A 22,735-nucleotide genomic window follows, 5' to 3' on the forward strand; every position below is an offset into this window, starting at 1 on the left:
AGTTTTCCACCTGTATCTGCTAGAAATAGAGTAGCTTTTAATTAATATATTAGTTTCAACTCCACGATATAAAATGTATGCACATACAGTGAAATGTACAAGCATAAGCACTTGCATATACACATACATGTGTCGATGGCCAGTGGTTGTTGTAATGCCAATTATACCACAGAGAATAAAAGTAAAACTTGTGGGCATGTAGCCGATGGCACACAGATAGATCATAGGGCTGTCTCAGCCTTACATACAACTATTGAACTGATCTGAATAAATTATATAGGAAATATATTTACGAAAGGACTAACATACTAAATATAAGGCTGGTGTAGCATTTCTATGAAAATGAAGGCTGTGGTAGGAAGGCATCATAAGACATATAACAAAATAAGAAAAAAATAAATGATAGCTGAAAAAGACATGTATAAGATGACCTGAGCTAGTCTGCGAGTAGCCCATGATTCATTTGATTTGGGGGGCATTCTTGTAGATTACCCTGTTGAACAAAAGGATACATAACTGTCAGTAAATTTTTCTCTCTCTCTCTCTCTCTCTCTCTCTCTCTCTCTCTCTCTCTCTCTCTCTCTCTGTTGTTAGAAGAATATTCTAGCGTAGACTATATTCATAAAATCTCCATTGCTTTTGATTAAAAGAAATGACTAAATAACCACTTCAAGAAGCATAATAAAACAGCTGAATATAAGGTAGGCCTATACAGTAAACCCCCTGTATTCGCGGTCTCACTATTCGCAGACTCACATATTCGCGGATTTCTCTGTGGAATGTATCTACCCATATTCGCAGAAAATTCGCCCATTTGTGATATTTTTCACTGAGAAATATTCACTAATTACTGTATTTTCATATAATTTTCATGACTAAATGCTTTTTTTTGTGATAAAACTATTAAAATACTCTGGTTTAAGCATTTTTAGAGGGTTTTGATTTTAAACCATCAAATAGGCAGTTCTAAGTGTTTTTAGAGGGGTTTTAAGTATTCGTGGATTTTAGCTATTTGGGGGGGGGGTGTGGTACGCATCCCCCACAAATACTGGGGGTTTACTGTAATCCAAATGTCATAAGCTGCATAAACTGACAAAAAGACATTTTCGGAAGGAGATAATGTCCTGAAGAAAAATCTTGGCAAATTATATCCAGTACAGTATTACTTACAACCTATTTTACTGTAACTTTAAGCTAAACATAAGCATATTCTGGTATAGTGGTTAGTGTCATGGCATGCCACTTAGATGTTGCTGGTTCGCATCTCCCCCAGGGCGGTGAAAAATCACTGGCTCTGTATCATGATCACTTATTGCTGCAAGGTGGGGTCTGCGGTGGGAGATTGAAACCAACATTCTTTGGTAGCTTGAATTTCAAGTCAATGGCCCCTGTGTACTTGTTCCATGTGAATAGGTTTCATCTACTGAAATAATAATAATAATAATAATAATAATAATAATAATAATAGTAGTAGTAATAAAGTATCTGGTACCTTAGGTTTGGTTAGTTGTTGTTCATTAAGTCATCTGCTAATGAAACAAATGTCAGAAATGCTCAAAGCACAGTAGTATTATTTTATTTTAAACCATTATTTGATATTGGAGTTTTGTGCTGTGATCTTAAGTCTCCTTTCCATGTTTAGTACGAAACATTCTCAAATCTATCATAAATTTACTCTAACCAAGATACTGTTTTTGCCATCTTATGTTTATATTGATTCCATTTGGATGGTACTGAACATGGCACTCTTGGAAGTGGTGCTGGTGTTGGAGTAAAACTACTACAGTGAAAGAGATGAACATCAGAAACTTCAAAGCTTACACTAAAACATAGGAAAATGACATTTTCAAGTTCAAAATGTCATATTGGTTTAAAGTAAAACTGGTAAAACTCAAGATTTCTACCATGATCTGGTTCCCACCAGCCGCTGACAGGACTGTTTATTGTACCGCCTTTTTATTATTTTGTTTGATCATTTTTTTTTATCTGTATGGTATTTGCTGCCTGCTTATGTGTTTACATTCATCCCCAAAGGGCTGGTACTACTAAACACAGAGCCCATTTTGCACATCAACTGGTAGTTACCAAGACCAGAGGGGTGTAGAGTAGTCTTCAGTTTTACTGTAAAAACACAAATTATAATTACAGAGGCACTTCGTGCAGTATTACTGCACTGTGATTATTCAATTTTGGTAGAAATTTACCATTTTGCCTGCATAGGGATAATAACTGGAAATTAATGAATTGGTGTGATATGGTTTGCCTGCTGCAAAATAGTTTCCCAATATCTTTTTGTAATTTTGGTAAATTTACAGTAGCATTAACAGGCCATCCTCTGGAAACCATATTTGGACTCATACCCAAAGGCAGTAGGAAGCACCTTGCCCTCTGATCTTACCTGACCTTATTCCTTAGGCCTTTGACTTATTCATTATGGCTTTTCCATGGTTGTTAGATATAATAGTGGTAGGAAATGACTGTCAGAATTCTCAGAATTACATTTCGAGCTATCAGAAGAACCATATTTCACCTTTAAAATCACCCTCGTGTAAATAATCTTGGCCATTTGGCATATTTAAACCTTTACACCTTCAGATATGCCATTACTGAGTCCATTGATAATGTGATATATGGAAAAAAATGAACCAAATATCCATTATCATTTATGTATTTATAAAAATCCTAGAATATACTACATGATGCAAGAATAATGAGTCTTTAATCAAATACGGTGGTCCGGTGCAAATAGAGGCAATGTTTTTTGTAACCTATGACACTAGCTAGACAAAATATAAAAATAACCAGAGTTGGTTGAATCAGTAGAACATTAGAATACTTATTCCTCATTGGTTTATTTTTTGTTGTACTGGCCAATCAGACACAGGGCAGTACAGTCTTGAAGAGTATTTTCAGTACTTTGGTAATGACACATAATGAATGTCATAATGGCTGTTAGAGTTAACTAATTTAACTGATACCTTCAAGCATTAAACAAACTTTATTTATTTTTCTGGGAAATATAGTTTAGACAGTAAATGGTAAACCCCATAACTCCAGAGATTCTTGATTTCAGCATTGAAAATGCATTAAAATACACACACACACAAAAAACATATTTTAACAGGATATAGGGTAACATAAGCCGACTAGGGTGTTGGCTTCTACCCTGACTGGAGACAAGACCACTACAGCCTGACCAGACCCAAAGTGCCTTAAATTATATAAAGATAATATGGGGCACCCAGCGGAGCAAGGGAGCAAGCACTGTTTTTTTTTACAAACTGACAAAAATGCATTTAAAGTTTTCAAATATCAGTATTTTTTAAACCAACCATATGATTTTAATCTAGTTTTCACCATTTTTAAGGAAATGTATCTGTGTACCATACAGCACAGTATAGCCAAAAATTATGGCATTATTATATATTGTACTTAAGCTATAGCATAAAATGTAAGGTAAAGTAGAGTGTGCCAGCTTGTTATTTTGCATGGTTATAATGATTTTTGCAGTTGAATATACTTTTTTTTGGCCATCTCTTAAATATTGACGTTACAACACATAAGAATATAAATGTTATAAGTAGTAAAAAAAAGTCATGTTAGACACCAAAAAACATAAGCAGGCTCAATATTAAAAAAAAGGTAAAAATGCATTTAAAGTTTTCAGATATCAATATCTTTGAAACCAACCATAAAGTTTTAATTAAGTTTTCACCATTTTAAAGGAAATCTGTCCCTGTACCATATATCCAAAAATTGTGGCATTGTTGTATGTTATACTTAAGCTATAGCATAAAATGTAAGGTAAAGTAGAGTCTGCTGGCATGTTATTTTGCTTGGTCATAATGATTTTTGCAATTGAATATACTTTCTTTGACCATCTCTTAATTATTGACATTACAACACAAAAAAAAAGTGATAAACACCAAAACAAATAAGCAAGCTCAATATAAAAAAGGGTAAATAGAAATGGGAAACATTGATTGTAATTTATTTTTAATCAATAATGTGGATGTTATAAAGTTTTTTATATTAATGGTAAATAAAAAGTAAAATTCTTAGTTAACTGCATTAATTGAAAATAATAACAAAAACATTAGCATACCAGTGTATGTGATACAGTAAGTGGTAGCTAGCAGTGCAACACTTTTTTTTCACAGTGATTGCTGGGATTGGTAACCTCATACTTGCCTATCCAGGCCTATGATAAAAATGATTCTTGTCAGCTAAATTATCTAATCTGTAACAGAAACATCTCTTGATGGCTAAGTTGTAAAAGTTTATATTTCTAAATTTTTATCCACACAATGTACTGTGTAACTTGATCATGTTTGTTTGTGATTTTTGAAATAACAATGTGGTCTTTGCATAAAAGGAAGACCTAAGAAGAAAACATCATGATGTATGCTCTGTGTATGTTATATACCTTGTTCCTTACCATGTTTGTTGGTTTCCTCATATTCAGTCATTTTAGTAAATTTTTTTGTTGGACGTTCTGTTAGAAAGATGTTAGCATAATTTACTTTTGTATTTAATGACAGTCAAAAATGCAATTCCAAAGGAAGTTTGTTTTAACAATAATGACAGTGTTGTCTAAACTAATGAGAGACAGGCTAAAGCCAGTCACTAAAAATACACTCAGACTGGTAAATTGCCCATGAGGGATCAGGGGATGAGGTATACAGCATGGAGAAAAGGAATGAGATAGATGTTGTCAGTACGTAAAAGTCATGTTGAGCCACAGTGGTTTCTGCTGCCTGATTGTTTGATGATCATTAGGCACACATTGTGGGTTGGTGTGCCATTACGTAACTAATTTGAGTGACAAAGAGAATTTCTTTTGTGGTTATGTTACTGAAGTATGCATGTGACCTTTAGGTACCATGGTCTGGATTAATATTTACTCCTTGGAAGCAAAAATTTAGGTTGTAACTGTTTTTATTACCAAGTTAAAAGTATGTCTAGTTTTGATCAGAATTGTTTTTTCAGGTAACTGGAGTAATTACAGGTGTTAAGTAGCAGTTTACATACAATCATGAATAACCTACCAAACCTTGATAGATTGACAGAACCTTCCATGTCATATCAAGATAGTGATGACTCCATGGAAATTATAAAGTAAGTTTCACTTTGTCCTGTGTTTTCCTAATTTTCTTATAATTCTTTGAATTATATGTGTTCTTTCCTTTATATCACTTGAAAATAGGTTTGTAATTTTGTAATGCATATTTTAGAGGAACAGCAGATTTAGATAGATTTAGTGCGTAGTGCAAATATAAGGAATAAATGGAACTGCAACAAAATTCTTAAAGTATGATTATTAATACCTGTCCCACTTTTTTCTCCAGCCAAGATCTTTACATTTATGTTTTATTAAACCACATGCAACTAGTCTAAAATTCTGTCAGAAATTCTTAACTGAAATTTCATTTCTTAGAAACATATCTGATTTATCTTGTCATCAGTGAGTCTTAAGGTTTTTGATTACTAGTTTGTCCTGTGAAAATACAAACCTTCATATCTCATATGGATAACCTTTAGTGATACTATGTTTGATCACTGATACTTGGCAACATGTTAGTTTTTACAGACATTTCTCTTCTATATGGATAACCTATAGAAACAGTTGGTTCAGTCACTGAAGCTTGGCAACAGGTTAGTTAATAGAGGCAGGTAGGGGAGTGGTGGGGTACTGCCCACTCACCTGTCAGTAACCCATAAACTTTTCCCTCAGCTGTTGTCAAGTCGAACCATCTCCCCTGCTACTCTGGGATCAATCCCTGAATGCGAGTCTGCCCATCCCCTTGTTACCTACTTGGTCTTCTTAGGAACAATGGTTGACCCAGATATCAATTGTAGAGATAGGCTATGTGGATGGACAGGTTGCTTGTTAATAAGTTTACTTGTTGCCAGTCCATGAGGCTCAGGTTTGCTCCTGCCTGGTCACCTGCTCGGTCTTTTAAGGGATGGCTGAACCGGACATCAGCTGCAGCAGTAGATAACTGTGATTGCAGCGAATAGATTGGGTTGCAAGCTTGCTCTTGATTGATCTGTTGCCCAAGAATCTGCTCCTGTCTGGTTACATAGTCTCCTGATGTGACTGTAGTAGTGTGAATGGATTAGTTCACAGGCTTGCTTGTGATTGATTCCTCTGTGCGACCAACCCTGACACTCCATGCTTAGGTTTCTCCAGAGCGACAAAGAGAAGAGTCTGCAGTTTGACATACTTTCTGCCATGCAAGTTCTTTGCTCTGCATTCTTCAGGATGTGCCTTTGACCTGTTCCTGGACATCATGAGAAATGCTGTACTCCAGTCTTCATACTACATGACTGTGCCCAGCCTGGGGATGTGTTGGAGTGTGCAAGATCTGAAGTTGACCCGACCTGTGCACCACATGCGTAGATCAAATAGCAGAGCAGCCCTCTGATGGTTCTGCATCTGCTCTAGATCTAAGTATATGATGCCCCTAATGCACAACACTAGTTATCTGCTGGAAAACACTACCAGCCAGCCCTCAACACACTGTTCCCAATAGTAACAGCTCACCCTCCGAGAATAAAAAGTGGTTTGAGTCTCTTAGCTAGTCACCAGGGAGCTACATACAGATATGTCATGTCATGGATGCCAAATCCATTTGCACACGTGAATAAAATGCCTTTGAGTCTCACAGCTAATCCACTCAAAACTTCACTTCTGTCATGGTTATAACTTTCCTAGATGGGTAAAGATGCTGATGATGAACTCTACTACCCAACACCCACCTTCAGAAGATGAGTGCTGCTACACGCTGTAATGTCCATCCCCCACCCTTTTTTATGGACTGTCTGTGTATTTTTTTTATACCAAAAGTAAGCACATGACTTCTGAGTATTTTCACCATCTTTAAATTATGAATATTAGCCACTTACTCTCCCTCATTTGTGCCACAGAAAAAGAAGCCAAAAGAAAATTTGAGAAATTAATGTACGGGATAAACTCTGCTGATGCAGTCATAGCATTTAATAAAACTTGTTTGAAAGATGGGTTTCTTACCTAAATGATAATAATGAAAATAATAATAATGATGATGTGGTTTTTAATAGGTAGTTACTAAATAAGAAAGTTTAAAGGTTTAAATTATATCCTATGGTAATTTTGACTTTACAGACAATATGAGAAAGAAAATCAGTATGCAATTTATCATTGCTATTGAGTCCATAGTGTAGAAAGACGTTATTTTAGTTACATTATACAGTACTACATAGACAGCAAGATGCAATGTTATTTGAGAATAACTTTTAATAGATAAAAGAATTACAAATCATCTTTTGGTGGGCATCCCTCACTAGAAGAAGCCCCTTAATGACATAACTTCCTCTTAGAACCAATATACTGTACAGTAATGCAATTGCCAGAGACTAATGACTGGGATAGGGATAGAGAGTGTACCATGAGATATTTGAGGCACAGACTGGACTTGAGGAGGAAGCTGGAGACACAGACGATCGATAAACAGTAGCTGGTTCCCCAACTCAGGTGATGGAGACTGAATGTAGAGATTTGTTAGGTATGGTGAAATCAGACATAGATTTTCAATAGAGGTCTGTAAGACAAATTTTTCTGCATCACTCTGTAGCCTGAGACATCTAGGCTCATTGACATAATATTTGGAGCCCTGAGATTGAGTTGTTAGGATGGCTGGGACTGTCATCATGATGTGTTGTGTTGCTTATGTGTTTAGTTGTTAATTTAATTAGAAAAGAGAACATTTATATTTACATGGAAAAAAAAAGACTGAAAATGACACAGAAAAGGCAATAGTAATGGAAAATGAATGTGTAAAAATAATACAGGAGATAACTAATAATAGAATGGATATAGTGAAGGTGATGAATCAGTGTGCTGTTATAAGTTCCTCATTGGGCAGGTTGGTATTGTTCTCGGCTAGCACTCTGCTGGACCCGCATTCGATTCTCCAACCAGCCAGTGAAGAATTAGAGGAATTTATTTCTGGTGATAGAAAGTCATTTCTCGTTCTAATGTGGTTCGGATTCCACAATAAGCTGTAGGTCCCGTTGCTAGGTAACCAATTGGTTCTTAGCCATGTAAAATAAATCTAATCCTTCGGGCCAGCCCTAGGAGAGCTGTTAGTCAGCTCAGTGGTCTGGTTAAACTAAGGTGTGCTTAACTTTTTTTGTTATAAAAGTACAGACAGAACATTGATCTTGGTTGTGTTTGTAGGACATCAGAAGACGATTATTTTATTAAATGTGAATTTAAAGTCTGTAACCAGCAATATATCACACAGTGGAGTAAATAGCTTAATTAGTATTTCAAGTGATAACAATACACAGACCAGTAATGGTAATACAATCATTAGATGGTGACAGATGTCAAGGGAGTTGCATGTCAATACTTTACTTTACCCTTTGAAAAATGTGATTTGATTGCAAAGTCACTCCTGAGATTGATGGAGACATCAACATAACTGAGTACTGAATCAAATAGGAATACAGTGCAGTTTCATATAAGAGGAAACATACTGTGGAGACATGAGGCTAAACAGAAGGGGTACATTAGATCTAAAATCTAATGAACCTACATTGAAAGCTGCTAAACTGAAGGAAAACCTAGTCTGATTTGTGGAATCCCATAAAATGTACAAAGCAGGTGAAAGATGGGCCGTTATTTATAATTTTCTGACAGACTTTTCTTACAGAATAAAGTTACAAGCTGCAAAAAATGGAAAAGAAAAGAAAATATTCAAAGCTCTTATAGAAAATGTCCCAGGAGATGAGGAAGGAGAGATCAAAGACTATACAAACATTAAGAACCCAAGGCTATTACTTCAAAAAGCTTGTGTCAGTAATGAAAACCAAGATCATATCATAAAATGCTCTCATCACATTTAACAAGATAAATAGGAATATGTGATGACATATCATGTATTATAGTGCCTCAGTTGTCATAAATGAGGATGTAGGAAAGATCATTGTACTGGAGAATTAGCATGTTTAAAGTGTGGGAAAGACCATAGGTTAATTTGTGTATTGTTTTTAAAGTGAAACAGTGTATAGTTTGCCAAGGTCTGCACATAAAAGAATGCAAATTATGCCAGAAGTACAAAGAAACAGCTGCAAGAATAAGAAACCAAACTGATCTTGGGGAACAACTTTAGTATAAAATGCTGTCTTTTGAACACTCAGTTAGGAATAGATGCATTGAAATGTGGAAACATGACAAAAATATGATAGATGTAGTGTACGGATATACAACCAGAAACATTTACAGTGCTGTATATATATAAGGGAGTATGGAAAAATTACTGGAGTCAGGATACAACAAAAATTGGAAAAATAACCTTTGAATATGTGGCGCACAATCTGTTCAGCAAGATGCCCAGTGAACTGAAAAAAAAGTGAAAACTTGTAGAAGTGTTGGGGACAGTGATAATTATGATGATGAAAATGAAAAAAACATTTAAGAAAAAACTGAATAAATACTGTGTATTCAAAACGCTGGAGGCATGGAAGAATGTTTTTCAAGAACACTATACTGTAAAGTGAAAATGACAAGTAAATGGGACTTTCCAGATGAAACAAATGTGGTCTGACAGGGAAGGCCTCCAAAAATGAACTTGGGTGTTGATGATGATGATAATTACTGTACAATGAGGGTTGCACTGTTGACATGCTGAGTGTAGAGGAAGATTCTTAATCCAGATGAACCAGTCAGACTGCAACACTATATCTCCACAATAAATAGTAAACAGCAGGGTATTTTGACATGCTGAGGATGTCAAGACTCACTGGTACTAGTCTGATAATGGGGGAAGGTGGGATGGAGCCCCAAACTTTTTGACATAATGAATAGGAAATCTGAAAGCAAGTCATGATGCCTAGCAAACTGATCCCCATGTGACACACCATCACTTGTTCAGCTCATAGGAGTATGTAATGCATATTCTCTTTTATTGCAATATGCCACATATTTTTACTACTTTAAGTGAGCAACTTCTAGTATATCAGGTACCATGGGAATCCATAAAGAGTATTTATATTTACTGGTTCTTTTGAAAAGAAAAAAGAATTTTCTCACTTTTTGCTTGAGTAGAATAAAAGATTTGTATATAAAAGTTTTAAATGATTTATAATGCATGAATGCTAACCCCTTGTTTTCAACCTTCCTCATTAATTACTGGTCATAGTTAACCACAGTAATGGGTTTTTATTAAAAGATCAGTTTTATTTTAAAAATTTTGTAACAATCCCATCAGGTACTTTTTCCAATAATTGGTGTGTTTATATTAAAAGAATAAAGTTCGTTTTTAAAAAACTTATAATTAACTAGGGTTACCTCCCATCTAGCCTCTCCAACTACTTTCCATGCAGTTACTTTGGCTTGTGGAAGTCATTAATGTCAGCAAGGTTCCTTTGGTGGAGGATACTCACAGGATAAGACTTAGGTGTTTATTGTCAACTGATGGCTATTCCCAGTGAATATCTCATTCTGGGTAATAGGGCACATGTGAAATAAGCTAATTTGTGTATATTTTACATTTTTCATATACTGTACATATGTGGTAATGCCTGGTACCTTCATTAATTGGTGAAAAGGTGTAATCTTATTTCAGCTTCTGAAGGAGTTAGTATTTAACAAATAACTGATTTGGACTAGGTCACTCAAATCTCAGCCTGTGTTTTGCTGTTAACACAAAAATTTACACTACAGCTCATAATAAAACTTTCAAGTAGATTACGAGCATAGTTAATAGGGATCTATCCCAGAAATGTAAGTATGAACAGATGTGTAACTACATGTAATGTCATAGCATTTTAAGGTCCCAGCAGCCTCTTTGGTATGTGTTGTGAAAAAAAATCACGTCAACTTTTAAATATTTTTTAGGTAGTACCTGTATTTCTTGTTATAAAGGGAACAGAAAGTTAAAAGATAAAATCATGCTTCATCTAAAACTTCTTACCTTTGTATGTATGCATACTGTGTTGCAGTAGACTTTACAGGAATTAATTTAGTGGATTACTTAGGAATGTAATTACTGTACACTAAGTAGAATATGTATTTGAATCTAATTGCCATATTCCTTAGTGAAAAGATCATACACTATGTATATACTGTAGTATCATAGTACATATATACTGTATTGAAAATTGTGCTGGAGAGAGCAAAAGATTTTTTATTTTTCCATTTATAATCAACATTATTTTTGTTTGAAATTTTCAGCAAAATGTTAATACAGAGAGAAAGTCTTGAGAGCAGTATAAATCAGAAAGTTATGGAGTTTAATACTTGGATAGCAGTTCTACAGACGTCTACGATGGAAGAAGCTAAAGATTTAATTGACATGCTTCCTGAAACATCTGTCTTATCTGCAGAGGAGATAGAACTCTTGTATAAGTACAAGGCCCTCTCTAGGGAGGCAAATGCATATTCTGCTATTGGTATGTTTAATGCCGTTTTTGTTCCCTTTTGTTAAATCCATGGGATATTTTAGTAATTCATGAAGCAGCCTTATAATACACAACTGAAAATAGCATGGATTATATAATGCTAAGCAAGTGACTTAATTATGAAATGAGGCCAAAAATTGCATAGGTAAAAGTTATCAATTGGTCAGGTTCAGTGTATGTAAAGGGTAAAATAATATCAGGTGCACATATAATGACTGAAAGCAAAGAACTGTGAATACTTTTCACAACTTTATTTTTCCAGCTACGTCACTACCATTCGTCTGGAGGACTTTATCATGTACCACTTGTCAAAAAACATATATCCTTATTAGTTTGGAACTAAATGGTGGGCCTAACTTCGTGAACTGTCTACACCTGCTAAAATTTTGCTATAATCTAAATCTGAGTAGTGTCAAACTAATTTATATTTTGTTTTGTTGTTTTTCTCAATATTTTGTATGTTACCTTTTGGGTTGCAGTAAACAGTGATGAGTGTATATTAAAGTTATATTATTTGGGATGAATCTTACCTGTTGTTAGAGATAGCTTATATAAGTTATTGTTTGGGATGAATCTTACATACTGTTAAAGATAGCTTAGATCAAATGGTTGCTTGGATGACTGTCTAGTATACCTGTTCTCCACCAGGTGTGTTTTGAATGTTGTAGCTCTTGTTAGAATCTCCTTGCTGCCATTGTGTATAGGTGCTTGTTGGTAAATCATGGTTTTGGCTGTTTGCTGCTCTCATGGTACTGTAATGTACATTTATTTTTCTTAGGATGCCTTCCACTGGAATCAAAGCTAAGAATGTCAGGTTCTGTAGGAATAATTACTGTTTTTTCATTTGGTAAATAGACACACTGCAGGGGTATAAAGTGTGATCTTGAGAATAGATGTGAGAAAGTTGGGATTTTCGAAGGACTTTCTGCTTAAGTTTGTTGGTATAGAAGAGAAGGGAAACTGATAGATTGCAAAAGAAACTAGTTAGGCCAGGTCACCAACCTCTCATTTCTTCCTCTTCTCCAGGTCCTTCGTCTGCAGTTATTCTTAGTACATCTAGGGTTTTCCTTTGCTAATGCTTGCAGTAAGTACTGAGACTTCCTCTTTCCCTCCACCTTCCGCTCCTCTTTTGGTCAGGAAAAGCATGGTGAAAATTTATAACAGGACATAAACCTTATTTTGGTTAGTGCAAGGTTTATCTTAATTTGTTGGGAAAACTGTTCTGGGTTCCCCCATGGTGTGTGATCAGTTGTACAGTCCCCTATAAGAGGTAAGCTGTTGGTGCCTTGCCCTGTCTGTAGCCCTAGCCTAGGACTGCCCTGCGACAGTTGGAAGATTCTGCTGTCAGGGAACCGGATCAGCTCTCAGGGCGATGTGGTTCTTTACCCTTGGTCACCTGCCTCTCATTTTTTGTGCTCTGAGTCTCATTGACATTAGCCAAAAGGTTGCTTTGGTAAACGTTAATCATCACAACATTTGCGACTTCTACCATCATCGGCACTTAGTATGAGATGGTTAGCACTGATAGGACTAGTTATAAAGGTATATAGACAGTGTTATTAATAATAATGTGTCTGCAGTGAGTTGTACTTATTCTGATCTTCTGTCGACTCAATCGATTGTTAAAACCAGTCTCATCTACATCTATTTCTCATTCTATATCCTTATCTGCTATTCCTCTTTCTCCTTTGAAATGCAACTGTTTGTTCTTTACATGCTTTTTCTTCTGCTGTTGGCAAATCTCTTGGTTCTGCCTCGATTAATGTTTCTTTTCCACCCTACCATGGTCACAGTATCTTCTGTTGATTCCAATCTCCGTAGGGGGGCTAGCGCCATCAGTGCACTTCATGCAGTGCACTGTAGGCATTACTTAAGGTTCTTTGCAGGGTGCCTTGGCCCTTAGCTGCAGCCCCTTTTGTTCCTTTTACTATACCTCCTTTCATATTCTCTTTCTTCCATCTCACTTTCCACCCTCTCCTAACAATTGATTCATAGTGCAACTGCAAGGTTTTCCTCCTGTTACACCTTTTTACTGTCAATTTCTGTTTCAGCGTTGAATGACCTCATAAGTCCCAGTGCTTGGCCTTTGGTCTAAATTCTATATTCAATTTAATTCTGTTGTTTCCAAGCTAGATATTATTCTAGCTACTTAACTTTTTAAGGATGTGTTGTACAGAAGTGCTCTCAAGTTTGTTGAGTCACTTTTGGACAAGGTGGAAGAGTCTTTGTCGATCCCCTTCTCTCTGCCTCCTAACCTTTCTCATTTTCTTTGGCGTTTTGTTTTCTTTTGCTCAGCTGACCTATATCAACTCCGTTGAGTTGTTTCAGACTGCATTTCTCCTGTCACCCTTTCTTTCTTTTGGACAAGGCAGAGTCTTTGTTGATCCTCGTCCCTCTGCCTCTTAACCTTTCCCATTTTCTTTGGCGCTTTGTTTTCTTTTGCTCAGCTGACCTATGTCGACTCCGTTGAGTTGTTTCAGACTGCATTTTTCCTGTCACCCTTTCTTCAAGTTGCAGATTCATTGTGGATAGTTGGCTGCTGTCGGCTGCTGTCGCCTGTTGTTGCCTGCTGTCGCCTCTGGCAGAGGAAGAGTTTGAATTAGAGGAATCTCCTTTGGTATGTTGTGTTAGCTAGAGCGTTACACTTCGCTTTATCCTCATCTAGTGGAGGAAAGAAGTCATATAGAGAATAGGTCTTGGTTATCTTTGAGCATTTTGGTGCCCATGAGAACCCAAGCTTTTTACTCCAATTAGAGTGCATTTTGTAACTTTTCTCATACTTGGCACACACAGCATCTTTTAAGTCTGCCAGTGCTTGTCTTCTGGTTTTTTGAAGTTGCAGAGGACTGCCTCTTATGATACAAGCAGTTTATTGGCATTTAAACTGTCTTTGTTCAAAGATTGAGTTGTCTGTATCTGTCTGTCTCGTTCATTTGAAGAGACGTTCTCCAAAGTGACAAGTGCTTTGGACATGCTGAGATGGAGTTTGTTGTCCAGGTCTATTGTTTAGATTGTTGAAATTTTATCTTTTACAGAACTTTTGCTCAGTATGATTGCCTCTTCTCTGCATTAGCTTAGAGAGGTTGGGGTACAAGCTTAGTGTGTTTGTGGGGTCAGGTTAGGGAGTTTGTGGTGCCAGCGGATTTTAGCGGGGAAAAGTGTTAGAGTTTTTGATTCATGTGTCAAATCCATTTGTGATGCTGCAGTCGAATGGTCTCATTCATATACAGTACTAAATTGGTTTAGAAGTGAGAACACTTATGCTCCTATCTGCATGGGAGATGGCAGCTGTTTTGGTTTCTCCTGCTGGTTGTCTTCTAAACTTGACTCTCTTTAAAGGCGAGAAGGGAGGATATATTGGTACAAGTTGTATTTTATCCCCAAAACTGAAGGAGAGTTATGATCCCTTTTGGGTTTCCCTCCACTGGCTTAGTCTCCTATAGCCATTCCTCTGTGTTTTCTCCAGCAGTAGTATCTCATTCTTGAGGAGGAGGTTGTAATTAGAGGGAATACATAAAACAGGTATTGATAATTCAGTGGGATTTTACCTCCATTTTCCTAGAGCCATAAGCAACCGGAGATTGGTGCTAGTGTTGGATGCATTGAGAGAGAACAACTTTGTGTCTATCACATTCTTTTTGATTTTTCCAAGCATGATTTTAGTGACTTAACAAGAAAATAATTGGATATTTTGGTGGACATGCAGGATGCATTTTTCTGCTGTCATGCAAGTTCCTTCGTTGTGGATTTGCAGAGAAGTATTGCTGTTCAGGGTGCTTTCTTTGGCTTGTCTACTGTGCCTCAAGTATTCACAAGGAATTTGTTGCCCATAGGTGGGTGGTGTTGTCTTTTTGGAGCATGAATTCTTTTCTACTGAGTTGGCTGGTTCAAGTTGGTCAACTCTGTCAACAGTATTCTGAAGGCCAAGGATGTGTTGCTTCATCTGGCTCAGTCTCTGTGCATTGTGATTGTCATTTAACTTCTGTAACTCCTCCTGGTGATGAGGGTATACTTTTGCAATTTAGAGGCTTTCCTGTTGGAAGATGAATAGGCATTTCTTGTTTCTCAAGGAATTTTAGCCCTAGGAAGTTTTGCACATAGTAATGGCTTTCTTCGTTAGGAAACATGGCCTCACTGGAGAATTATGTCAGAATAATCAGGCAAAATTACAGTGCAGTCCTGGCATAACAGATTGCAACTTACTGCAAACATTCATTAGACTTTTAAGTAAATCTAGAACCATCATTGTCGCCAGGTTCTGTAGGAGGGACACTGAAACTAAGAGTTGACAAGTTTATTCTTAAACCTACATCCAGGTTTTGTTTTACCCTCTGTCTTGTAACACAAAATGAAGAATAATGACAAGTGTCGTTACACTGACTTACAATACACCACATAATGGTCAACGCTACTTCTGGTAACCCTTACAGAGATGTCAGGGTGGTGGAAGGACCATCAAAGGTTCCTGGTAGGTTTATCCCTGGTCAGAAACTAAGTTATAGTGGAAAGACTGCTTTTTTGGGTGCAAATGAACATGATATTGGTACAGTAGTTCATTCTGCTGAAGGACAGTGTTGTTGGCGGTTGAGGAAGGACAAACCGACCTACAGAGTGTTCATGACATCCGAGTGTCTCACTGTCGCTGTGGAATTAAAGGGGTGCACAGATGTGGACTTATTAGCATGCTGATGAACAGGAGTGACCAGTCAACTAATTCTCCCTTGAGAACCTTCAGGCTTGAATGATGGATGCATTTCTTAAAGTTTGGCCTGATTCAGACTCGTATGCCACTTACTCCCACAGAGCTGTAGTAGTCTCAAAGAGAATGATGTCGAACTTTCTTGCTCTCTTGGTAGATGTCTTTTGTATTCTTCCATTAAGGAGAAATTGACACCATTTTCTTAATTGGAGTAATTTCCATAGTCTGCTACGTTGCAAGACAGGGGCCTTAATTCTATGTGGCTCCACTAACTTCTGCATACGACTTAATAGCTTGGAGATGCTCAGCCATCTCCTCCCAAGGAGATGCCTGAGGAAGGGATTTTCAAAGGTATCACGGATTCTATCTTTAAGTGGAAAAAACAGTAGCCTTGTATCAGAAGCAGCAGTTTATGTATTGCTCTGGGTGCTGTTCTAGAGGAATTTTTAGCACCTGTATTCTTGTAGACATCAGAGTTTCTCTGCTTTTGTAGATATAGTATGAGTTTTTTGCTGTCTACATTCAAGGTTATTGTTCCATGCTTTCTTCAGTATTGTGTTATGTGCAATTAGATCTGGCTATGATCAGCACCTTAAGGTGTTTAGATCAATTGAGATTGAAGCCCTTACAACTCAGTATCAATATCTCTCTGGATTTTAGACTCCGTTATAAAATTTTATCTGCAGATCCTTTTGAACCCTAGGAATGAGTATTGAAGTATTTACCATGAAACTCACTTTTTGTTAACACTATCACCAGTTAATAGATTAAATTTATTGCAAGCGCTCTCTTTAAAGCTGTTGTAAGTGGAATAGTATTTTATAATTTTGCCTTAGAGCTGAGAATGACATGGAGCAGATTAGTGAATGGTGTAATCAGTGGGGTAAAAGACTGAATTCCAGGAAAACGAAAATACTACTGATTAGTGGATCTCGTACTGATTTTCCACCCTATCCTCCCCTCGGGTGGATGAAACTCTGCTGGATGAGTATGAAGCTTGGACTATACTTAGTGTAGCTTTTGACTCGTATCTTACTTTTGAGAAACATCTATAGAAAGTGTCAGAAAATGCCACACTGAAGTTAGGTATTGTATGTAAGGCTTTGTATATACTGTATACAACAATGGTAAAATTAACGCAACCTGTTTTAGGTCCATTATCCTTCCTTTACTAGAATACTGTTTGTGGGGGTAGGTTTCTGTTTTCTAACATTAACAGAACAGTTATGACTTGGAGAATCATCTGGTGGTATATTGTTAGTCAGTTTTCCTTAAGTTACATTTCAGCAGAGAACTTTCACTTTCACAGTTGATCACTGATCCTCTTTTACAATGAGAGCAACCAGATTTTCTGAACAGTGGCGCCAGTGTGCAATTTGCCTTGTTGAACTTCTCAGTTCCAGAAGCCTTTTATTCCTCACACCATTGGGCTATGGAACGGGCTCCCTGAGGATTTTGTACAATTAGAACCTCAAAAGTTCAAGCATTTTTATTGTTTATTTATTAATGTTAGTTTTTCCTAATTACTGAATTATTTTTTATGTATTGTATGTCCTATTTCCTTCTGATATTTTTTTTTCAAATGAACACCATATTCTTTGGAAGCTAGGATTTCAAGATGAATAGGGTACATCTTTTGAATAATAATACTTTAATAATTGAGTAAATTCTCATATTTAGAGAACTATAATTTATTAAGTAAAATTAATACTATAATACAGTATTGATAAAAATAGGATGAATAATGCCAATTTTTAAATTTTTGTTGAATCTCATAACTTGAATTTTGAAATGTGTATACTTTGAAAAGTTTGTCGTCATAGGAATTACAATTTTATTGAATGCATTTTTAGAAACACTGGGAGTATATTATAAAGGAGGAAAAGCACAGACTAATCGTGATAGGGTACCTAACATAACCTTAAACTAACTTTACCTCTTTACATGCACGGAATGGAAATAGCATAAGTAAGACCAGATAAGCAGTTACTTATAAATATCACAATCTTATGGATTGATTTTATTTCAGATTTCTGCAATGCTTGCTTGACAGAGGAAGGAGATATGCTCTTACAGTTCTCTTCACCATTTTCCATCGATTCAACTTCAAAATTTTCTGTTTGGTTGAACACTACCAAGAAAAATGAATATGGGTAAGAATTTTGACTAGAATGGGAAATCAGGAGCAGTCATTTGTTATATGCAAAGATTCAAGTTATGATTGTTACAGATGAGAACAAATCTCATTAATAACTACATGGGAGGAAAATCCAGCAAGGAGTTCTTATTTGTTTAACCACATATACTGTACATGCATGCATGGAGGATGTCTTGAATCTAAATCAAAGCTTCAAGCTTCACAAGTATCTTTTCTTTGTGACTGTTTACCAACCTGCTTTTAAGAGTACAGAAAATTCTTGTGATATTTTATTCTCCAGTACCTTCTAACAGAAATTTTATTCTCCAGTACCTTCTACATTCTGTTACTAGATTTTCATTCGTAAAGTAAATTAAATCTAATCTCCTTTCTGAGTTATAATAGCACTGAAAAAGAAATCTTGAAAAACTCAAGATTTTTTCTGTATGAGGACCTATGGAAAGATGACTGAAAATTTTTGTAATTTTTTTCTACAATTTCATCTACATTTATTCCATGATAAAATTTTCATCCTTAAAATATATAAAGAATGTTAATTTTTTCTTTCTGATTAGAAAAACTGATAATAAAATTGTGACATATTTGACATTTTTTCCATATACAGACCCAGAGAAATTTAACAGAAAATTTGTGGAAAATTTGCTTTCAGTTTCCTTGACTATCATTATATTACTTAAATCTTCATCCATACAGTACATAAATAACAGTAGTCTTCCTTTCTGGGGTCTGAAGTACTGAAAATGGAACTAAACATTTTTATTTTTTCCATTTGTGGATTCCAGAAATTTGATTGAAAGAAAATTGATGTAAATTTTCTTTCAATTTTCTCTTTCATTCTGTGAAAAAATCATCTTCCTTAAAGTACATAAATAAATTGACCTTACTTTCTGAAAATGAAACTGAAAAATTTTGAAATCTTTCATATACTGGGACCTGCAGAAATTTGACAAAGTTATGTACATTCATCATTAAATTTTCATCCATACATTACATAAATAACATTAATCTTCCTTTCCGAGTCTTAGATTACTGAAAAGTATATGTAGACAATTTTGGCATTTTTTTTTCCATATGCAGTACTGTGGAAATTTGACTGAAAATTCTTATTTTTCTGTTTCCTAAACTTTCATTCTATGAATAAATCCTCACTGTACAATACATAAATAACACTTAATCCTTTCTCAGTCAGAGAGGACTGAAAATTAAATTTTGACAAATTTTATGTTTTTTCAAATTTCCAAAGGTCTGCACCTTTTGAAATTTGATTGAAAATAATTGTAATTTTTTTCTGTGAATAAAGCTTCAGCCAAAGAGTACATAATTAACACTGATCTTCTCTGAGTCATAAAGTACTGAAAAATAAATGTTCAGAATTTTGCACTTTTGCCATATACAGTATTGTATATTGATCTGTGGAAATTTGACTGGAATTCTTATAGATTTTTTTACTGTTTTTTATATTTTCTGGATCGGGTCCCGTGTCAGTCGATGAAAAAGTCCATTCAGCACTTATTTCTAGGTAATTCCGTTGCTAGATACCAGAAAGCTAAATGAAATGCTGGAGTTACTACCCCCAGAGCGAAAGCTCCATCAGATGGAGTCGTGTATGGAAAAGGGTGAACTACAAAACACGGAACCTTATCCTATAGAGATCCCAAGGTCAAAAGTCCCACAGGGAATTTGCGATTACAAACCCATGTACCACCGTGGACAGCACACCAAAACACTGCTAACCTCATTCCATTTCAGCAAGCACCATCGTTCACACGTTTTTCGTTGTGCTTTTTAATCTTATTGCCTTTTGCATGTTATGACTTCCTCACAAGGTCTTCGTCACTAAGTTGAGTACCAATATTTAGTGTTTTAGTTGAGCGATTGGGGCTCCTTATTTCCCTTTAGTTTGGCAGGCCCAAGGGATTTATAACGCCCGTCTCGATCTCCTCTCCCATGACCTCCGCGTGACCTCCATGCGTGGTTAGAAGTGATCTTGGGTCGCCTGTTTTTCAATCTTTTTCCACCGGTTCCTCTATTACCGTGTTTAGGAGCATTTTCCACTATGAGGTCTAATTAGTGATTTTGATTGACCTTCGCGTTTGTTCCTTGCTTGAGTTGAGGCTGGTGTTTAGGCGTCCGGGCTTCCCCATGAGCTATTCGCGACCCTTTATCATTCATTTACATGCATATTTTGCCCTTCCCTTCTCGTAGCTTCTGGGAATTTTATTTACGTTTGTACTTTTAAGTTTTTGTTTTCCCTTTAACCAAGTGTTGGATGCATTTTGATATTTGATGATTATCATGGATGTTTCTTTTGTTTAGTGACCATTTCCCTTCCGCGTCCACATCGTATTGGGTATGGTCCTCCTCTTGTTTTATTTTGATATATTTTATTTTATGGGTTAATTGTTAGCTTTGGTTTTCCTTTTTTTGGGGCGTTGAAATGTGCCCCCTTTCCATAAAAGGATGTCGTTCATTCTTTCGTTCACGCCCCTTCTAGGGTTTTGTGTTCGCTTTTTCCATGCGGCGCTTTCCTTAAGTTTTACCAGGGTCTTCTCCCTTATGTTCCCTTCCCCTGTTTCGGCTTTCTGCGTAGGCTAATAAGCCTCTCGTTAAGCTGGAATAGCGAGGGACCTCATGTTGCTTCCCTCTCCCTGTTTCGGCTTTTCGCGTAGGCTAATATGAGCCTCTTGGTTAAGCTGGGATAGCGAGGCTTCATGTAACCTACCCTAGTTTGGTATTTACTTAAGGTTAGTTCTGAATTTTTGAATGTATCGACCGCATCCTTTCTAGCCCCTATGCTTTGTGCCCCTTCCTCTGCATTGTTTGGCCTCTTTGAAGTGCTGGTCCGTGGCTTTGCTTTCCCCCTCCGAGAGGGGACTGTTAGTGGCGGGAGAACTTCCCCTCTCCTGTCCACCATCTTTAACCATCAACTTATCTCCCTGTCCCCATCCCCCTTCCCAGAGGAGGTTATTCTGTTCCTCTCCTGCTTCTCGCGTTTGCTGAGTAACGACTCAGTCAGCGTGTGGGCGGGAGAGGACCGCGAACGCCCAGTTGTGCATTCCCACTCTCTGAGTAGATTCCTTTTAGGTCCTTCGCCCGGGGTTCCATTCCTCCCCTTCACTCGTCTTCTCCGGTATTAATACCGTTTAATTTTAGCGACACTCGGTTCAAGTCAACTAGCCGTTTGCCAGTTAGGAGCTTTCGCCTGACTGTCTTCGTGTCGGGCTCTTGACGTTCCCTGACCTTAGCTAACTACTGTCTTCTATCGGAGCGCATTCCTTGCTTCCCGCTCCGGCGGTTCTAGCGTTTATCGGTCTTCCGTTATCGCTAGTTTCATATTATTTTTAGTTGCCGGGAATGCGCTTTCTCCGGACAGTTTAACCTTCCCATTTCATTTCACTTTGTATCCGTCACTTACTTTAAGGCATGTTACTCCGGCTAGTTCCGGTAAATTTATTTTGCTTTATTATTATTTTTGCTTGTATGAGTTTTACCAGATTACCTTCCGGATCATTCGGCTGGTTTCTGACTTGGTTTAATACTGTGTTGCTCCGGCTTTTCTCCGACACCTTACAGTGTACTCATAATCTCACTTCTCTTACAGGTGATGCGCGCTGCCAGAAGAAGGGTGCTCGCAGCCCCTCCATCAATTGGCGGCCACCCGAAGTTGCGGTCTCACTCCGGATGTGCGGTCACGTGGGGATCTTATTGTTTGGCACCCTGACCGGATGTGATGTTTGCCTCACGCTCTTTACGAGCAGGCTACTCCGATGATTGATGAGTGATCATCATCTTTCCTTCTTGGCCAACTATAATATTTACATTTTTATACGATTCCTCCGCCTTGGTAGGAACCACAATAATGTTTTCTTCCGGCAGCAGGCTGACCGCAAGTCTCTCGTGATTCTTGATTCCAGGCCCTTAAAGTCTGGGTTAGCGGTTTGGGCGCCCAACGTAGGAGCTGGCAATCCTACATACTCGAAGGATTTATTTGTAATGTCCTTTTCCAGCTGGGATCACAGCTTCTGTCACCGAGGTTGCTGCTCCGTTGATTGCCCGGGATTCGGGGAGTTGACCCAGCCCTCCCCAGGCGGTTCGACTTTGGCGGCGGCACTCGGGCTTGTGGCGAACCGATCTCGGCCTTGGTCTCGAGCATTTATCCCAGAGCATCAGGTGAGTAAGGGGGTAGTGGGGTGGGTTCTTCACTGTTTAACTCTCCTTCTTCCTGTTGCTTCTTTAAAGAAGCTTCTCTAAATCTTCCTTACCTTTCGAGACACGTCTGGGTCTATTGCCCCGAGGTGAAGTCCGTTAAAAAAGAGCTTACCTACTCCGGCTTGAGCCGATATAGAGGTCCCTCCCGGCGACACGTTGGCGAGCCCGTCCGTCGAGTACAGCCCTCCCTTCCCGGTCCCAGGCGGAGCGCAATCCACGTC

At 37.3% G+C, this 22,735-nt stretch overlaps 1 protein-coding gene across 3 annotated transcripts in view; it reads left to right on the forward strand.

The window, feature by feature from the left end:
• Window positions 1-22,735, forward strand: part of LOC136842470 (uncharacterized) — a 54,519-nt gene that overhangs the window by 4,636 nt on the left and 27,148 nt on the right. For all 3 annotated transcript variants that reach the window (XM_067109846.1, XM_067109845.1, XM_067109847.1), the window contains exons 2-4: window positions 4,990-5,118; window positions 11,222-11,439; window positions 18,177-18,300. In XM_067109846.1, the coding sequence (XP_066965947.1) occupies window positions 5,036-5,118; window positions 11,222-11,439; window positions 18,177-18,300 (425 nt within the window). In that variant the 5' untranslated portion in view covers window positions 4,990-5,035. The remainder of the gene's footprint in view (window positions 1-4,989; window positions 5,119-11,221; window positions 11,440-18,176; window positions 18,301-22,735) is intronic.

This window comes from Macrobrachium rosenbergii, chromosome 10 (assembly GCF_040412425.1).
Source record: "Macrobrachium rosenbergii isolate ZJJX-2024 chromosome 10, ASM4041242v1, whole genome shotgun sequence".
Taxonomy (NCBI): Eukaryota; Metazoa; Arthropoda; class Malacostraca; order Decapoda; family Palaemonidae; genus Macrobrachium; species Macrobrachium rosenbergii.